At 41.5% G+C, this 17721-nt stretch overlaps 1 protein-coding gene across 3 annotated transcripts in view; it reads right to left on the bottom strand.

The window, feature by feature from the left end:
• Positions 1-17721, bottom strand: part of TTI1 (TELO2 interacting protein 1) — an 86031-nt gene that overhangs the window by 18985 nt on the left and 49325 nt on the right. The window contains exons 10-11 of one of the 3 annotated variants that reach the window (XM_029221166.1): positions 13953-14052; positions 11987-13192 (exon numbers count right to left, since the gene is read on the bottom strand). The exons of 1 other annotated variant lie outside the window; for it this stretch is intronic. In XM_029221166.1, the coding sequence (XP_029076999.1) occupies positions 13166-13192; positions 13953-14052 (127 nt within the window). In that variant the 3' untranslated portion in view covers positions 11987-13165. Of the gene's footprint in view, positions 1-11986; positions 13193-13952; positions 14053-17721 lie in introns of those variants that run through there. One more of the 3 variants, XM_029221165.1, reaches the window with a different exon arrangement.

The raw sequence follows: 17721 nt of genomic DNA, 5'->3' as shown, positions 1-17721 counted from the left end.
GCAAGTAGTCTGAAAAGACATCCATTAAGCTGAGAGCTGTGGTCACTTCTAAGGAGTGGGATAGAAGGGATACATTCCAGCAGGCTGAATATTTGTAAAAGGCAAGTTTTATATCTGTACCTTGAAATGCATACAGATGTTTAAAGAAAACCAACCAAGAAACAAAAGTAAATAAAATGGGGGTGGGGGCGGTATGTAAGATGCCAAGGTTGGCAGGAATCCTAGTATGTCTGAGTCCCCTTGACAAGATCTCTTCCTCCAGTGATGAGAAGTGTTCTCCCTCTGAAGGAAGCCCTTGCTGACCCTACACAGAGCAGACCCTGGAGTCAAGTTCACCCCACTCCTCCTCTACCCTACTCTCCCACCCTCTTGACACTCTTACTTCTTTTTTTGCTTGAGTTAGTCTGATTTAGTTTAGATATCCACACTCCTTTGAAGCCACTTGTCTCAGTAAAGACCTGCCCACTCCCAGACTCAATATGTGAATCGCAATTAATCTAAGCTATGGGCTTTTAATGAAGTCCACAGACCACCCCTACCGAGGGTCTGTGGATGGAACGCATGGGATTCACCATCATGCATTGGGAAAAAAGAAAAAAAAAACTATGTCTTTCTTTTCATTAAACTCCAACTGAATTTTTTTTATCATTTCCTTCTATTACGAACGTAAGCAACAAACCGCAGTATCATTAGCAGTAACTTGTGACTTTGTCACCAATGGAAATCACAAATATTTTCATATCACAAAACAGTTATTACAGGTATCTCAGAACATTGTTTACCTTTATCACTACTTAAAAATTATGGTTGTTATTAGATCTGCCGCTAGATTTTGTTATTTAGTGCACTAATAAAGAAGCAAGTTTATTCCTGTATCGCTTAAAAAAATTTTTTTTTGATATAGTTGGTTTCTTTTGTAATCCGGTCATTTTATTCTATGCAATTAAATAGAGTATTCTGGGAAGGGGTCCCTAGGTTTCACCAGACTGCCAAATGGGCCCATGGCACAGAAAAGGTGAATAAACCCTTGTCTAAGCCAATGCTGGCAATTCCATTATCCGAGCTGGAGACTACTTAGGAAGTGTCATGTGACCTAGTGTGTCACATTCACAATGAGACGCAATGGGACATCTGTTGGAGGGAGAGTGGAGTCCCTCTTGGGAAAGGTTTCTTAAGAGGAGACACGAGGAAGTCATACTTTCTTCCTCTGCTTCTTAGTGTCTGAGCATGTGAGCTGGGAATTTCTTCCACCATTGGGCAGCCATGTGAAGAGCAGCTGATCCACCTGAGATACAGAAAACACTGATGGGAGAAGCCCGGGTTTTTGAGGATGTGGTTGATCTGGTGAATTAGCCAGATAGGAACCTCCCTACTTCTAGACTCCTGTTATCAATCAATAAATTCCTTAAGACTTAGGCCGTTAGGTCAGTTTTCTTTTACTTGCAGACAAGAGCACTTTCTCTAATCCACCATGCTACTTTTGTTCCCCCATGTTTTCCACACTTGGTCCTAACAATCAGTGGGGTGACATGGAAAAGAAGTCAGCTCCTTGTTCCATCTGAGTCTTATAATTGGTCAGATCTTCTTTCCTCAAGGCTGAACATCTTCAGGTCCTTCAACTGGACTCATGTGAGATGGTTTTGAGACCTTTTTCTACCACCAACACATATGTCTATCCAGATCACTGGTTCTCAAACTTTAGCATGCATCAGAATCATGCCAATGTTTGTTAGCATAGGTTTTTTAAAATAAATTTATTTATTTTATTTTTAAATTTATTTTTGGCTGCGTTGGGTCTTTGTTGCTGCACGCGGTCTTTCTCTAGTTGCGGCGAGCGGGGGCTACTCTTCGTTGCGGTGTGTGGGTTTCTCATTGTGGTGGCTTCTCTTGTTGTGGAGCACGGGCTCTAGGCACGTGAGCTTCAGTAGTTGTGGCAGGTGGGCTCAGTAGTTGTGGCTCGCGGGCTCTAGAGCGCAGGCTTAGTAGTTGTGGCGCATGGGCTTAGTTGCTCCCTGGCATGTGGGATCTTCCCGGACCAGGGCTTGAACCCATGTCCCCTGCATTGGCAGGCGGACTCTTAACCACTGCGCCACCAGGGAAGCCCCAGCATTAGGTTGTTAAAACACAAATTTCTTGGGTCCCACTCCTGGAGTTTCAGATTCAGTGGGGCTGGAGTGGATCCCAATAATTTGCATTTTCTAACAAATTCCCAGATGATGCTGATGCTGCTGCACTTGGGGACCACAGTTTGAGAACCACTGGTCTAGGTCCGTTTAAAAACATGGCTTTCAAAAATGAAACCACTACTCAAGGCGGGGGTCTGGCTAGTGCTAAGCAGAGCAGAACTATTACCTCCCTCAATACCAATAGCATGCTCTTATTATTGCAGCCCAAATTACAAACTGCTTTTTCATGCTGTTGAACCCTATGTCACCAAGACTCTGAAACCTGTATCACACATCTGGCTCCCAAACTCTCTCCCTGTTTTTGTTGAGTGCCTATTGTGGGCCAAGTGCTTTAAGGAATTATCACATTTAATTCTCATGACAACCCTTGAAATGCGCAGCGATTTCTTTGGGGGAGGCTGATGCCCAGAGAAACAAAGAAAAACAATTCCCAGGTAAATAAGTGAAGGACCCAGGATTCGAGCCTGGGTTATAGAACTCTACAATTAAGAACTCTCCTCCGTCTTAACAGCATCAATTAATCAGCTGCCCTTTGGGGCCCAAGACAAATTTACCTAATTGTGCCTCATCTAGCTCATTTTTCTTTCTTGTCTACAAGGTCATCTAATGTGATTTTTTTCAAATGCCCCAGGTTTCTTGAGTATCTCCTTCACCCACAACTCAGCCCTTTCACTGCCCTCACTGCTGCCCTAAAGAGAAGGAGGTTAAGTTTGCTGAGTTGCATTTAGAGCCATATGAGTTTAGTCTCTGAAAGTGTTAACTGTGGGCACATTTTAATAAAGGCCATTTTCTAGGCTACAGCTACATAAATGTTCCAATTTAATATGCAAATGTACCACAAGTTATTTAGGATGTGCTGGGCCTTTATTGTTCTAGTTGCCGTTATGTTGATTTAGCCCAGAGCTGTATAGTTAATAATTTAGTAGACAACCTTATTTTTTAATCTCCCTTTGTCCTCATGCCTCACCCTTTTTTTTTTTTTTTTTGCCTCACCCTTTTTTACATTAAGGGACTTAGGCCTGTCTGAAGATTCAATTTAATGAACGATCAATCCTTGAATAAGTGTAGTGGCCAAAGGACTCCCTTGAAATCTAGGAAAAGCTTTAGGCTCATGCGTTTTCACCTTCTTGATGGGATTCTTGGTTTCATCATAAATATCATGACTCAGTTTATCCCTAGTAGTCCGTTTTGTATTATATTCTGTTTCGCCCAATATTAACATCGTTAGATGAGTTTTCTTTGGTTAGTATTTGCCTGGTATATCTTTTTCTATTTTCATCATTTCTGTGTCATTGTCTTAGGTCTATCTCTTATACACAGCTTATGCTGAATTTTGAGTTTTTAAAAATCTTATCTTATAGTCTCTGACTTTAATAGGTAGGTTTAATCCACTTACGCTTCTTGTGATCACTGATTTATTTGGACTTATTTTCTACCATCTTATTTTGAGTGTATGTTTGTGTGTGTTTTCTATTATCATGAGATTTTTTTTGTGTGGGGGGAGCACATATGGTTACTTTAATTTTTTTCTTCTTTTTTGACTTTTGATGGATAGCATTCTTTAGCACCCCATCCTTTTTCCTCCCCACTGATTTAAAAGCTGTGTATCACATTTCTTTTAGTGTTTTCATTTTAATTTTTAACATACTTAAGTATATATTTTCCTAACAGTATAAAGTTTTTCAGTATCTATTTTCCTCTTAACAAGACAATCCCTCTAACACCATGTAACTGCCAACTGAATTGCCCCCCTCCCATCATTCTTGTTATTGTCTAGAATCTTAGTTCCACTGTTTATCACAGAAATTAATGTTCATATTATCAGAAATTATTTAGATCCATCAATATATTTGACTAATTTCTGTACTTAATGTCTTCCTTCTTTCACTTTCCCTTTTGCTGAAGTACTTGCTTTAGTAATCCTTTCAGTGAGGGTACAGGTGGTAAACTCTCTTAATCTATGAAAGTCTGAAAATACCTGTAATTTGATTTCCTTTTTCAGTGTCCATCTAGCTGTGTACTGAGGTAGGCTGATCGTATTTTACCCTCTGCATGATCAACATATTATTTCTCTGTCTCTGTCATCCATTGCTGTTGACGAGAAATCTGCTGTCAGCTCAACTGGATTTCCTTTCCTTTGTAGGCAATTTGTCTTTATTCTCTGCAAATCTTAAGATTTTTCTCTTTATCTTTGATATTCTACTCTACCATTACAATGTTTCCAGTTGAGATTTTATTAATTTATTTATTTTAAATTTTATTTTTTTTGGCCACAATGCGTGGCTTGCGGGATCTTAGTTCCCCAACCAGGGATCGAACGCAGGTCCCAGGAGTGAAAGCATCAAGCCCTAACCCACTGGACCACCAGGGAATTCCCGAGATTTATTTTTCAACATTCTATCAATATTTTGCACACGGTATGTTTTTCATCTGAGGACTTTCATTTTGATTCTGAAATATTCTCAGTCACCATCTCTTAAATATTGTGTCTCCATTACATCCTTTATTCTATCCTTCTGGAATTCCTATTACACATATGTTGGACTCTTTCCATATGCTCACTATGTCTTAACTGCTCTTTCATATTTTCCATTTCTTTATCTCTCTGTGCTGGGTGAATTACTCAGGAATATCTTTCAATTCATTAATTGTCTCTTCAACTGTGTTTTACTTAGAATTTATTCCATTTGAATTCACTTCAATAATGATACTTTTCAATTTTAGGATTTCTAATTGTTTCTTTTTCACAGCAACAGTCAAATCTGTTTGTCTTTGTTTCATAATTTTTTTTCTTTTTACAGGTTGTTCATTCCTTTACCTTTGTTAGGATCCTAAACCTGTAACGGAATTTTCAGATTGCTCTATTATTTGCACTTATCATGAGCAAATTCATCTGTTAAGAGTTGAGTTTGTTGGCCATCTCTCTGTCAAGGGCTTTAGAATTTTGGTTTGCAAGCTTATTTTGAACAGGAATCTTTCTGTCCATTTTCTTTCTTGGCACTTGTCTGAATCCCCAGGACCCTAGTCCCAAACTGTTCTTCGTATTGGCAGCTCAGGATTCCCAGTTTTGGGTGCTATCAGAGATGTCACAGATGCAGTTAATGAGTCAAGGTGGCATAGCTCAGGTCCCAATTGCTAGACCTGCATCTGCTCCTCCCTGTTACCTAAGTTATGGTTTCAAGCAAGAGGCTGATGCTAGACCTCCACTTCTTGACCTCCACTTCCCCCCGCCTTTTTTTCCCCCTCCTCCTCTTTTTTACTATTGTGGTACTGTTGTACCTTCCAGTTGTTGATTCATCAATATTTTTATTTTTATAACCTTCCTAACATATCTGTTAGTTTCCTAGTCTAATTTTATTTTTTACTTTGCTATTTTTATTTTATTTTATTTTATTTTGCCCTGGGTGGCTTGCAGGATCTTGGTTCACGAGGCTGGGGTCAGGCTGGAGCTCCTGCGGTGGGAGATCTGAGTCCAAACCATTGGACTAACAGAGAACCTCAGACCCCAGGCAATATTCATCTGAGTGAGGTCTCACGGAGTTCCTCATCTCAGCACCAAGACCCAGCTCTACCCAATAGCCTACAAACTCCAGAGTTGGAAACCTCAGGCCAAACAACCAGTAAGACAGGAACACAATCCCACTCATTAAAAAAAAAAAAAAAAAGAGACAGCAAAAAAATATGTCGCAGATGAAAGAGCAAGGTAAAAACCTACATGACCAAATAAATGAAGAGGAAATAGGCAATCTACCTGAAAAAGAACTCAGAGTAATGATAGTAAAGATGATCCAGAATCTCGGAAATAGAATGGAGACATGGATTGAGAAAATACAAGAAATGTTTAACAAAGATCTAGAAGAACTAAAGAACAAACAAACAGAGAAGAGCAACATAATAACTGAAATGAAAAATACACTAGAAGGAATCAATAACTGAGGCAGAAGAACGAATAAGTGAGCTGGAAGACAAAATGGTGGAAATAACTGCTGAGGAGCAGCATAATGAAAAGAATTGAAGACAATCTCAGAGACCTCTAGGACAACAATAAATGCACCAACATTCGAATTATAGGGGTCCCAGAAGAAAAAGAGAAAAAGAAAGGGTCTGAGAAATTATTTGAAGAGATTATAGTTGAAAACTTCCCTAACATGGGAAAGGAAATAGTCACCCAATTCCAGGAAGCACAGAGACTCCCATAAAGGATAAACCCTAGGAAAAACACACCAAGACACATATTAATCAAACTAACAAAAATTAAATTCAAAGAAAAAATATTAAAAGCAGCAATGGAAAAACAAAAAATAACATACAAAGGAATCCCCATAAGGTTATCAGCTGATCTTTCAGTGGAAACTCTGCAGGCCAGAAGGGAGTGGCAGGATATAATTAAAGTGATGAAAGAGAAAAACCTACAACCAAGATTACTCTACCCAGCAAGGATCTCATTCAGATGCAATGGAGAAGCAAAAGCTTTTCAGACAAGCAAAAGCTAAGAGAATTCAGCACCACCAAACCAGCTTTACAACAAATGCTAAAGAAACTTCTCTAAGTGGGACACACAAGAGAAGAAAAAGACCCACAAAAACAAACCCAAAACAATTAAGAAAATAGTAATAGGAACACACATATCGATAATAACCTTGAACGTAAATGGATTTAATGCCCCAACCAAAAGACACAGACTGGCTGAATGGATACAAAAACAAGACCCATATATATGCTGGCTACAAGAGACCCACTTCAGACCTAGGGACACATACAGACTGAAAGTGAGGGGATGGAAAAAGATATTCCACGCAAATGGAAATCAAAAGAAAGCTGGAGTAGCAGTACTCGTATCAGATAAAATAGACTTTAAAATAAAGACTGTTACAAGAGAAGGAGGGACACTACATAATGATCAAAGGATCAATCCAAGAAGAAGATATAACAATTATAAATGTTTATGTACCCAACATAGGAGCACCTCAATACATAAGGCAAATGCTAACAACCATGGAAGGAGAAATCGACAGTAACACAATAATAGTAGGGGACTTTAACACCCCACTTACACCAATGGACAGATCATCCAAACAGAAAATAAATAAGGAAACACAAACTTTAAATGACACAATAGACCAGATAGATCTAATTGATATTCATAGAACATTCCACCCAAAAGTGGCAGAATACACTTTCTTCTCAAGTGCACAAGGAACATTCACCAGGATAGATCACATCTTGGGTCACAAATCAAGCCTCAGAAAATTTAAGAAAATTGAAATCGTATCAAGCATCTTTTCTGACCACAACACTATGAGACTGGAAATCAATTACAGGAAAAAAACTGTAAAAGACACAAATACATAGAGGTTAAACAGTGAGCTACTAAATAACTAAGAGATCACTGAAGAAATCAAAGAAGTAATAAAAAAAATACATAGAAAAACATGACAATGAAAACATGATAACCCAAAACCTATGGGACACAGCAAAAGCAGTTCTAAGAGGGAAGTTTATAGCAATACAATCTCACCTCAAGAAACAAGAAAAATCTCAAATAAACAATCTAACCCTACACTTAAAACAACTAGAGAAAGAAGAACAAAGAAAACCCAAAGTCAGTAGGAGGAAAGAAATCATAAAGATCAGAGCAGAAATAAATGAAATAGAAACAAACAAAACAATAGCAAAGATCAGTAAAACTAAAAGCTGGTTCTTTGAGAAGATAAACAAAAATGATAAAGCCTTACCAGACTCATCAAGAAAAAAAGGGCGCAAATCAATAAAATTAGAAATGAAAAAGGAGAAATCACAACTGACACTGCAGAAATACAAAGGATTATAAGAGACTACTACAAACAACTATATGCCAATAAAATGGACAACCATGAAGAAATGGACAAATTCTTGGAAAGGTACAATTTTCCAAGACTGAACCAGGAAGAATTAGAAAATATAAACAGACCTATCACAAGTAATGAAATTGAAACCATAATTAAAAACCTTCCAACAAACAAAAGTCCAGGACCAGATGGTTTCACAGGCAAATTCTATCAAACATTTAGAGAAGAGCTAGCACCAATCCTTCTCAAACTCTTCCAAAAAATTGCAGAGGGAGAAACACTCCTAAATTCATTCTACGAAGTCACCATCACCCTGATACCAAAATCAGAAAAAGGTATCGTATAAAAGGAAAATTATAGACCAGTATCACCGATGAACATAGATGCAAAAATCCTGAACAAAATACTAGCAAACAGAATCCAACAGCACCTTAAAAGGATCATACACCATTATCAAGTGGCATTTATCCCAGGGATACAAGGATTCTTCAATATATGCAAATCAATCAATGTGATACACCACATTAACAAATTAAGGAATAAAAACCATATGATCATCTCAATAGATGCAGAAAAAGCTTTTGACAAAATTCAACACCCATTTATGATAAAAACTCTCCAGAAAATGGGCATAGAGGGAACCTACCTCAACATAATAACGGCCATATATGACAAACCCACAGCAAGCATCATACTCAATGGTGAAAAACTGAAAGCATTTCCTCTAAGATCAGGAACAAGACAAGGATGTCCACTCTCACCACTCTTATTCAACACAGTTTTGGAAGTCCTAGCCATGGCAATCAGAGAAGAAAAAGAAATAAAAGGAATAAAAATTGGCAAAGAAGAAGTAAAACTGTCACTGTTTGCCTATGACATGATACTATACATAGAAAATCCTGAAGATGCTACCAGAAAACTATTAGAATTAATCAATGAATTTGGTAAGTTTGCAGGATACAAAATTAATGCACAGAAATCTCTGGCATTCCTATACACCAACAATGAAAAATCAGAAAGAGAATTTAAGGAAACACTCCATTTACCATTGCAACAAAAAGAATAAAATACCTAGGAATAAACCTGCCTAAGGAGGTGAAAGACTTGTACTCAGAAAACTATAAAACACTGATGAAAGAAATCAAAGATGACATAAACAGATGGAGAAATATACCATGTTCTTGGATTGGAAGAATCAATGTTGTGAAAAATGACTATACTGCTCAAAGCAATCTACAGATTCAATGCAATCCCTATCAAACTACCAATGGCATTCTTCACAGAATTAGAAAAAATTTTTTACAATTCGTATGGAAATGCAAAAGATCCCAAATAGCCAAAGCAATCTTGAGAAAGAAAAATGGAGTTGGAGGAATCAGGCTCCCCAACTTCAAACTTCAAACTATACCTCAAAGCTGCAGTAATCAAGACAGTATGGTACTGGCACAAAAGCAGAAATATAGATCAATGGTACGAGATAGAATGCCCAGAGATAAACCCACGCACATATGGGCACCTAATTTATGACAAAGGAGGCAAGAACATACAATGGAGAAAAGACAGCCTCTTCAGTAAGTGGTGCTGGGAAAACTGGACAGCTACATGTAAAAGAATGAAATTAGAACACTACCTAACACCATACAAAAAAATAAACTCCAAATGGATTAAAGACTTAAATGTAAGACCAGACACTATAAAACTCGTAGAGGAAAACATAGGAAAAACACTCTTTGACATAAACCACAGTAAGATCTTTTTTGACCCACCTCCTAGAGTAACGGAAATAAAAAGAAAAATAAATGGGACTTAATTAAACTTCAAAGCTTTTGCACAGCAAAGGAAACCATAAACAAGACAAAAAGACAACCCTCAGAATGGAAGAAAATAACTGCAAATGAAACAACAGACAAAGGATTAATCTCCAAAATGTACAAACAGCTTATGGAGCTCAATATCAAAAAAACAAAAAATCCAGTTAAAAAATGGGCAGACGACCTAAATAGACATTTCACCAAGGAAGACATACAGATAGGCAAGAGGCACATGAAAAGATGGTCAACATCACTAATTATTAGAGAAATACAAATCAAAACTACAATGAGGTATCACCTCACACCAGTTAGAATGGGCATCATCAGAAAATCTACAAACAACAAATGCTGGAGAGGGCGTGGAGAAGAGGGAACCCTCTTGCACTGTTGGTGGGGATGTAAATTGATACAACCACTACGGAAAACAGTATGGAGGTTCCTTAAAAAATAAAAATAGAACTACCATATGACCCAGCAATCCCACTCCTGGGCATATACCCTGGGAAAACCATAATTCAAGAAGAGTCATGTACCACAATGTTCACTGCAGCTCTATTTACAATAGCCAGGACATGGAAGCAACCTAAGTGTCCGTCGACAGGTGAATGGATAAAGAAGATGTGGCACATATATACAATGGAGTATTACTCAGCCATAAAAAGAAACGAAATTGAGTTATTTGTAGTGAGGTGGATGGACCTAGAGTCTGTCATAGAGTGAAGTAAGTCAGAAAGAGAAAAACAAATACCCTATGCTAACACATATATATGGAATCTAAAAAAAATGGTACCGATGAACTTAGTTGCAGGGCAGGAATAAAGAGATAGACATAAATTTTAAAAAATACTTGAAAAATTATTGAATAAAAATATTTCAAGCTAAAAAAAAAAAGAGATAGACAGAAAATGGACTTGAGGACCTGGGGTGGGAGGGCGAAGCTGGGGTGAAGGGAGAGTAGCATTGACATACATACACTACCGAATGTAAAATAGTTGACTAGTGGGAAGCAGCAGCATAGCAGGGAGATTGGCTCGGTGCTTTGTGACCGCCTAGAGGGGTGGGATAGGGAGGTTGGGAGGGAGGATCAAGAGGGAGGGGATATGGGGACATGTGTATGCATATGGCTGATTTGCTTTCTTGTCCAACAGAAACTAACACAGTGTTGTGAAGTAATTATACTTCAATAAAGATGTATTAAATTTTTTTGATGGAAAAAAAAATTTATCTATTGTTGCAGTGTATAAACAGAGGTTATTTTTCCTCACTAATTCATGGACGGTGTGGTTAAATTTTCTTACATCATTTTTATTGAGGTATATATGATTAATACACAATAAAAGCATCCATTTAAAGTGTATAACTTGATATAGTCATACAATCACCATTATGTGATAAACATATACAGTCATGTAATCACATTACAATCAAGAAAAGAACACTTTCATCAACCTCCAAACTTCCTCTGTACCCGTTTGCTATCAATCCCCTTCCCCAAACCCCAGCCCCAGGTAACCAGTGATCTACGTTTATAGATTAGTTTTGCCTTTCCTAGAATTTCATATAAATTGAATCAGACAGTATATACTCTTTTGTGGTTGGCTTCTCTCACCAAGTGTAGTGATTTCGAGATTTATCCATGTTGTGTATACCAGTTCTCCATTCATTTTTACGGTTGAGTAGTATTCTGTTGTATGGGTATATCACAATTTGTTTATCCATCCTTCTATTGATGGACATTGGGGTTGTTTCTAGTTGGGGCTATTATGTATAACTCTGCCATGAACATTCATACACAAATCTTTGTGTGGACATGTTTTCATTTCTCTTGGGTAAATATCTAAGAGTGGGATTTCTGGGCAGTATGGTAAATGTATGTTTAACTTTATAAGAAACTTCCAAACTGTTTTTCAAAGTGGCTACACCATTTTGCATTCCCATCTGCAATGTATGAGATTCTGGTTGAGGAGCAGGTTATTTTAAAAGTATGAGCTCAATGCCGTATTCACTGAGGGTGACTGTAAAAACACTTAGAAGGTACACTGAACTATAAAGTCAGCGATGGTAATGAAGGCTCTGTGAGGGCACTAACTTCTGGTGTCCTGTGTACTGGTGAGTCCACAATGCCTCGCACAGGTCTTGGCTCATGGCATGCACTCAATAAATGAATCAATGAATAAAGATTTGTCCCTGACAGACATTAACAGCTTTTAAAGTTTGGGTCAAAGTTTGCACCTACTGCATCCTATTTGAGCAAAGGAAGTTTTTTGGAGCCCTGTTTTCTCCTTCCCTAGATTTCACAAGACCGTTGTTTTGAACTAGTTGGCATTTCTACCCCATTTCTATGAGATCTACCATCCCTTTAGCCAGGCTTCTCTTCAAAGCCCAAGATGATCACTGTACCCCCAGCGCTGCGTCTGCATTGCAGCCAGGAGGAAGGAGGAAAAGGGAGAGAAGGGCACACACCCTCTCTTTAAGGATACTTGCTTGAGGTTGAAGATCATTTCTGCTTATCTATCATGAGCCAGAACTTAAGCCACATGGCCACATGGCAAGGGAGATGGGAAAGTGTGACCTTTACTCTGACCAGCTGTGTGCCTAGATAAATAGGGGTTCTTTTACTTAGGAGAAGAGGAGGTTATGTACTGATGACTTCTAGCAGGGCCTACCCTGAGCCTGCCTTTGTCCTGAATGCTAGGCACTAGTTCAATATACAGTATTAGTCGAAATATATGTTTATTCCTCAACTCCAGGGAGAACTTTTTTTTTTTTTTTTGAGGAACGCGGGCCTCTCACTGTTGTGGCCTCTCCCGTTGTGGAGCACAGGCTCCGGATGCGCAGGCTCAGTGGCCATGGCTCACGGGCCCAGCCGCTCCGCGGCATGTGGGATCTTCCCGGACCGGGGCACGAACCCATGTCCCCTGCATCGGCAGGTGGACTCTCAACCACTGCGCCACCAGGGAAGCCCCAGGGAGAACTTTTTGATTCACTACACAAAAGGATGCCACGCTAGTGGGTAAGGAGGTGTCTCAGTCAGCAATTCCAGGCCTCACCCCCTGCCACCAGACCAGCCACCGTGGCTTCTCCCTCAAGGTTTTCTGATCCAGCTACAGGGGGTAGGGAGCAGTTGAAGGATGGTGCATTCAGAGAAGGGGGAGTTAATAATGGAATCTGTAGACAGGCCCACATTGTTGACCACCCTGGGACCCAAGTGTCTGCCTTCTGGTGACCTACCTGAGGAAGCTCTGATGGGCCCAATGGCTGAGTTGCGTGCAGAGAGCTGGGTCCACTCAGCTGCCCTTCCCACGGTCCATCAGGCTGGGTGTCCAGGAAACTTAGCAGCCTACAGAGGGTAGGGTATATCCCAGAGCTGTGTGTCCAATACAGTAGCCATTAGCCCCATGCATTTATCTCAATCTAAACTAATAAAATAAAATATTCAGTTCCCTAGTTGTACCAGCCACATTTCAAGTGCTTAGTAGACACCTGTGGCTAGTGGCCACCATAATGGATAGCGCAGACATAACACACTCCCATCCCTGAAGAAAGTTCTATTGGACAGTGCTGCCCCAGAGGAGAGACATCTCAGGTTGAATTATAGAGGCAGAGTACTAAGAAAGAGGCAGGTGATGGGTCTGATCTACACTGTGCCAGGCAGACCCAAGCTGGGCCACTATGGTCCATGGGCCCCACACTCTGTGAGGGAAGCAAATGAGAGAGAGGAAGGTGTCCAGGCAAGGGTGCAGTGGGGGCTGGAAACGTATCTGTGTCTTGTTTAAAGGATGTTTTAGTATGGGTTCCTCCAGAAGCAGAGGCTGGGACAAAGGTTTAATGGCAAGTAGTTTTCTGGGGAGGTGATTCCAGAAAGTACCAGAAGGGGAGTGAGGAAATGAGACAGGGAAAGTGTGAGTGCTCAGGCAAGCATCCACTGTGAGCAAGTGGGGCTCCGTCCTACCAGGGAGCTCTGGGAGCCAGTGTACAGCACGTACCTCAAAGTCATCCCAAGGGCTTGGGGAGCTGTGGTTTTGATACATTAACTTCTACTAGTCATTGGCTGAAGGCTGCTCCCAGGGTGTTAATTTGCTAAGACTTCTGGTCTGCTAAGTATGGAGACAGAAGGCCTTCCTTACCTGTGGAAAGTCCTCAGGCAAAGAGATGCAAACATGGGGCAGCTGGAAGTTGGCTGGAGCAGACTGAGGCGGTAAGACTTGAAGGATATGGGCTGGGCACCTGGAGAAGACCAACATCCTTAACCCCCAGCCTCATCTCTCTCTCTCTCTCTCTCTCTTTCTCTCTCTCTCTCTCTCTCTCACACACACACACACACACACACACACACACACACACACACACACTCCTTGCGTATCTCTCATCATGCTGGCCTCTTCCTTTTCCTCAGACTCACCCTGCTTCCTCCCACCACAGGACCTTTGCATATGCTGTTCTGGGAATGTCTGAAGCACTCTTCTACTCTTTCCCATCCCTTTTCATCTAGTCAAGTCCTAATTATTCTTCAGATGTTGGCTCAAATGTCCCTTTCTCTAGGTAGCCTTCTCTGAGGGACACCCCACCCCCACCCCAGGACAAGAACAAGTCCTGTTGCACACCATCCCAGCTCCCTGTCCTGTAAGTGTGTCATTATATATTCGCAGCTGTCCTGTGTGTCATTATATATTCGCGAGGTTGGTTGATTACCACTGTCTTCCAGTCAGACTGTAACGAAGGGATCTTGTTTGTCTTATTCACAGCGACACATAGTAGGTCCTCAAGAAATATATGTGGGGTGAATGAATGAAAAATGAGTGAATGAATTATTGAATTCCAGTCCGAATGACTAGGACTCCCAGTATCCAGAGAGAATTTACTAGCTTAAGACCCCAGGAAGAGGAAGAGGCTAATTAGCAATTCATTAGGATCTGTTCTCACTTCTGTAGTCAATGCTAATCACTTGTTTGTTTAAAACAGGAAGTTCTGCACTCATTAAATCCATTAGTAAATGAAAACGTTTCTCAGGGAAGTCTGGCCTCCCACACTGGAGTGGAAATTCTAAGGCCGCACCCCCACCCCCACCCCCACCCCCCGACTTTGTACAGACTTCACAAAAGTCAGTAAAGCAGGTGCCAGCAAGCTGTAATTACCCTGGGAGAGGACTTGAGTCCTCCTTCACAGTGGGACCTTAGGAACCTGCTTCTTCAGCCCTCTGAGCTCAGTTTCTGCCCCTGTACAACAGACACATTGTATCTCATGGCTAATTGTGAAGATTAGAGGGAGCTGTGGCGCCAGGAGTGTCAGCTCACACCTTGGTGTTATCCTCCCTGATGGCCGGTAGAGGGTCTATTTTGAGAACATAGCTACCGACTGTCCTGGACTCTTTCCTTCTAGTTAACCACCAGGCTCCTCTCTCCTCCTAAGCAGCCCAGCTTAGAGGCTCACAAGCCATGATGTGCTCACCCTGGCCTTGCATTAGCTCATTTAGTTCGCACAGCAAATCCATTATTAGCTGCATTTGCAGATGTGAAAACTGAGGCTTGCAGAGCAGAGGCGCTGGCACATGGACTTTTCTCCTCCCCACGCTGGGCTGTCTCCTCCAGGAAGATGCCTCTGCCTCGAGGCAGACTGGGCTCTCTCCAGTCTGTTCTTCATCAGGTGTGTCTGCTGGTCCTGGGTCTTACTCATCCTCCTGTTCCCAAGGACCTGATGCTCTGCAGAAATGGAACATCTACCTGGGTCCGGGCATTAACTACATACTAGCTTCAGTGCTGCTTTTCCTGCATTAAATCACTGAGTCCTCACCAAAATTCTACAGGCTGATCTACTATTATTATCCCCATCTTACAGATGAGGAAACTGACGTGTCAGAGGGCTGGAAAGTGCATCAATGGCCAAGGCAGGCTGCCTTCAGAGCTCGTGCACTTCACCTCACAGAGGACTGTTCTGCCTTCACAACAGGCCTCAGGAACGGTGGAGAGGAGGGCTTGGGGGTAGCCTGGCAAGGACGAGCTCAGCCCTCCATCCAGTCAGAGCCCTGCAGAAAAGCCCCAGAGAACAACTTCCCTGGTGCAATGCTACCAACTCATTCCTTAGGCGCCTACTGAGTGCCCACTGGTAGTAGAGTTGTGTCTGCCTTTGGGTATCGAACAGATCAGCCTCCCTTCCCGAAGTTTCATCCTTTTGTTCAGCCTTATTGTTTACTGTTCCCACCTCCCATTCACATGAGCCAAACACCATACGTGCTGTTCCCTCTTCCCAGAGGGGATCCTTCCCTTTGCGTCTGGGGGGCAAATACTGCAAAGCCAGTTTGGACAGCCTCTCTTCCATGAAGCCTCCCAGTTTCCTTTCAGTTCTACCTCTGGGCTGCCACTCATACCTCTAAGGTATCATCGTCATCATCATGACCCACTCCTACAGAGCACCGCCCAGGGGCTAGGCCCTGAGTCTAGCACTTTATTCTCACCATGCTCTCAGGGAGGTATTATTTTTATTCCCATTTTGTCAAAGCTCGGAGCAATGAAGAGACTTGCCCAAGGCAGCAGGGTCAGAAATCAAACCCAGGCTGTGTCCAGAGGCCATGCTCTTAACTGCTGCTCCCAACCTCCTCCCAATCCAAACTTTATTGCTGCCTTCTCATGACGATGGTTTTGTTTAGCTCTCCTCTGAGCCTGGCTCCTTAGGAGACAGAATTTATGTCTTTTTGTCTCTGGGCCCGGCACATAAAAAGCCTCGGAAAATGCTTGTTGAACGGAATTGAAGTTTCCAACCTGAAGATTTTGAATTCTGTTGCATAAACCTGGTGTAACTGATCATGTAACTCATCATTTGATGTTGGCAGCCTCAGGTTTGAATCCTATCTTTGTCCTTTATTTGGTGCCTTTGGGCCCGTCACTGGGCAGCTGTCATCCTAACACCGAGAGGAAGGCACAAGCCACAGCCCTGTCCAAGGTGCTGAAGGTGCAGTCTTGAATGCAACCCCTCCACGAGGGAAAAGGCTGCAAGCTGGACAGAGCCTCACTGGGGGCTGGGGCAGAGGGCACTGTGCAATGCCCTGAGAGCAATGAGTGTGAGTCCTAAATTCTGTCTGGGCAGTCAGGAGAGCCTCTGAGGCTCGACCTGCTTCTCTTGGGGTTCTGAGGGCTCAGGTGAGCTGGGGCACGGATGGGAGATGGTTTCTCTGCATTCACACAGGGGCTGTGGGGTGGCTGTCTGTACAGCACACAACCCATCCCCTGAAGGGATCCTCTCTAAGATCCCTTTTCTTATTTGGCTTAAGCAATACCTCCTCTCCCCCCAGCCTGGTTCCCCTTGAGAAATGCACAGCACAGGAGAGGGAGCCCAGATGATGTTAGACTCCTATCACCAAAATGTGAGTTTACTATAGAATTATAGACTCACAAACGTCTTATATTTTAATAACTTTTTTGTGAGTGAATAAGTTACACAAATATATGATTTAAAAATGTGAAGAGTAAAGGGAATTCCCTGGTGGTCCAGTGGTTGGGACTCAGCGCTTTCACTGCTGAGGGCCTGGGTTTGATCCCTGGTTGGGGAGCTAAGATCCCACAAGCCATGTGGCATGGCCAAAAAAAAAGTGAAGAGTATAAAGGGTACAATGTGAAAAGATTTCTCATCACTAATCCTGCTACCCTTCCTAGAGGCTGCCACTTGAGACTTCTTTAAGAAAATTCCACACATAAAGTACCCCTGTCCCTCATAAATAGTATCAGTGTTCTGCTTGCCGCCTTCTTTAATAATATATCTTGGAGATATACACAGAGAACCAGCTCTTTCTTTTTAAAGGCTACTTGGCACATTACACGTTAGTAAGACACTTATTTAGCCAAGACTCTCTGGATGGACTTCTAGGTTGTTTCCAAACTTTGATTAATGCAAACACTGCTTCGA

The sequence above is a fragment of the Monodon monoceros genome, unplaced genomic scaffold (genome assembly GCF_005190385.1).
Source record: "Monodon monoceros isolate NGI ecotype Baffin Bay Population unplaced genomic scaffold, NGI_Narwhal_1 Super_Scaffold_13, whole genome shotgun sequence".
In the NCBI taxonomy this organism is placed as follows: domain Eukaryota; kingdom Metazoa; phylum Chordata; class Mammalia; order Artiodactyla; family Monodontidae; genus Monodon; species Monodon monoceros.
This window is presented reverse-complemented; position numbering and strand designations above follow the sequence as displayed.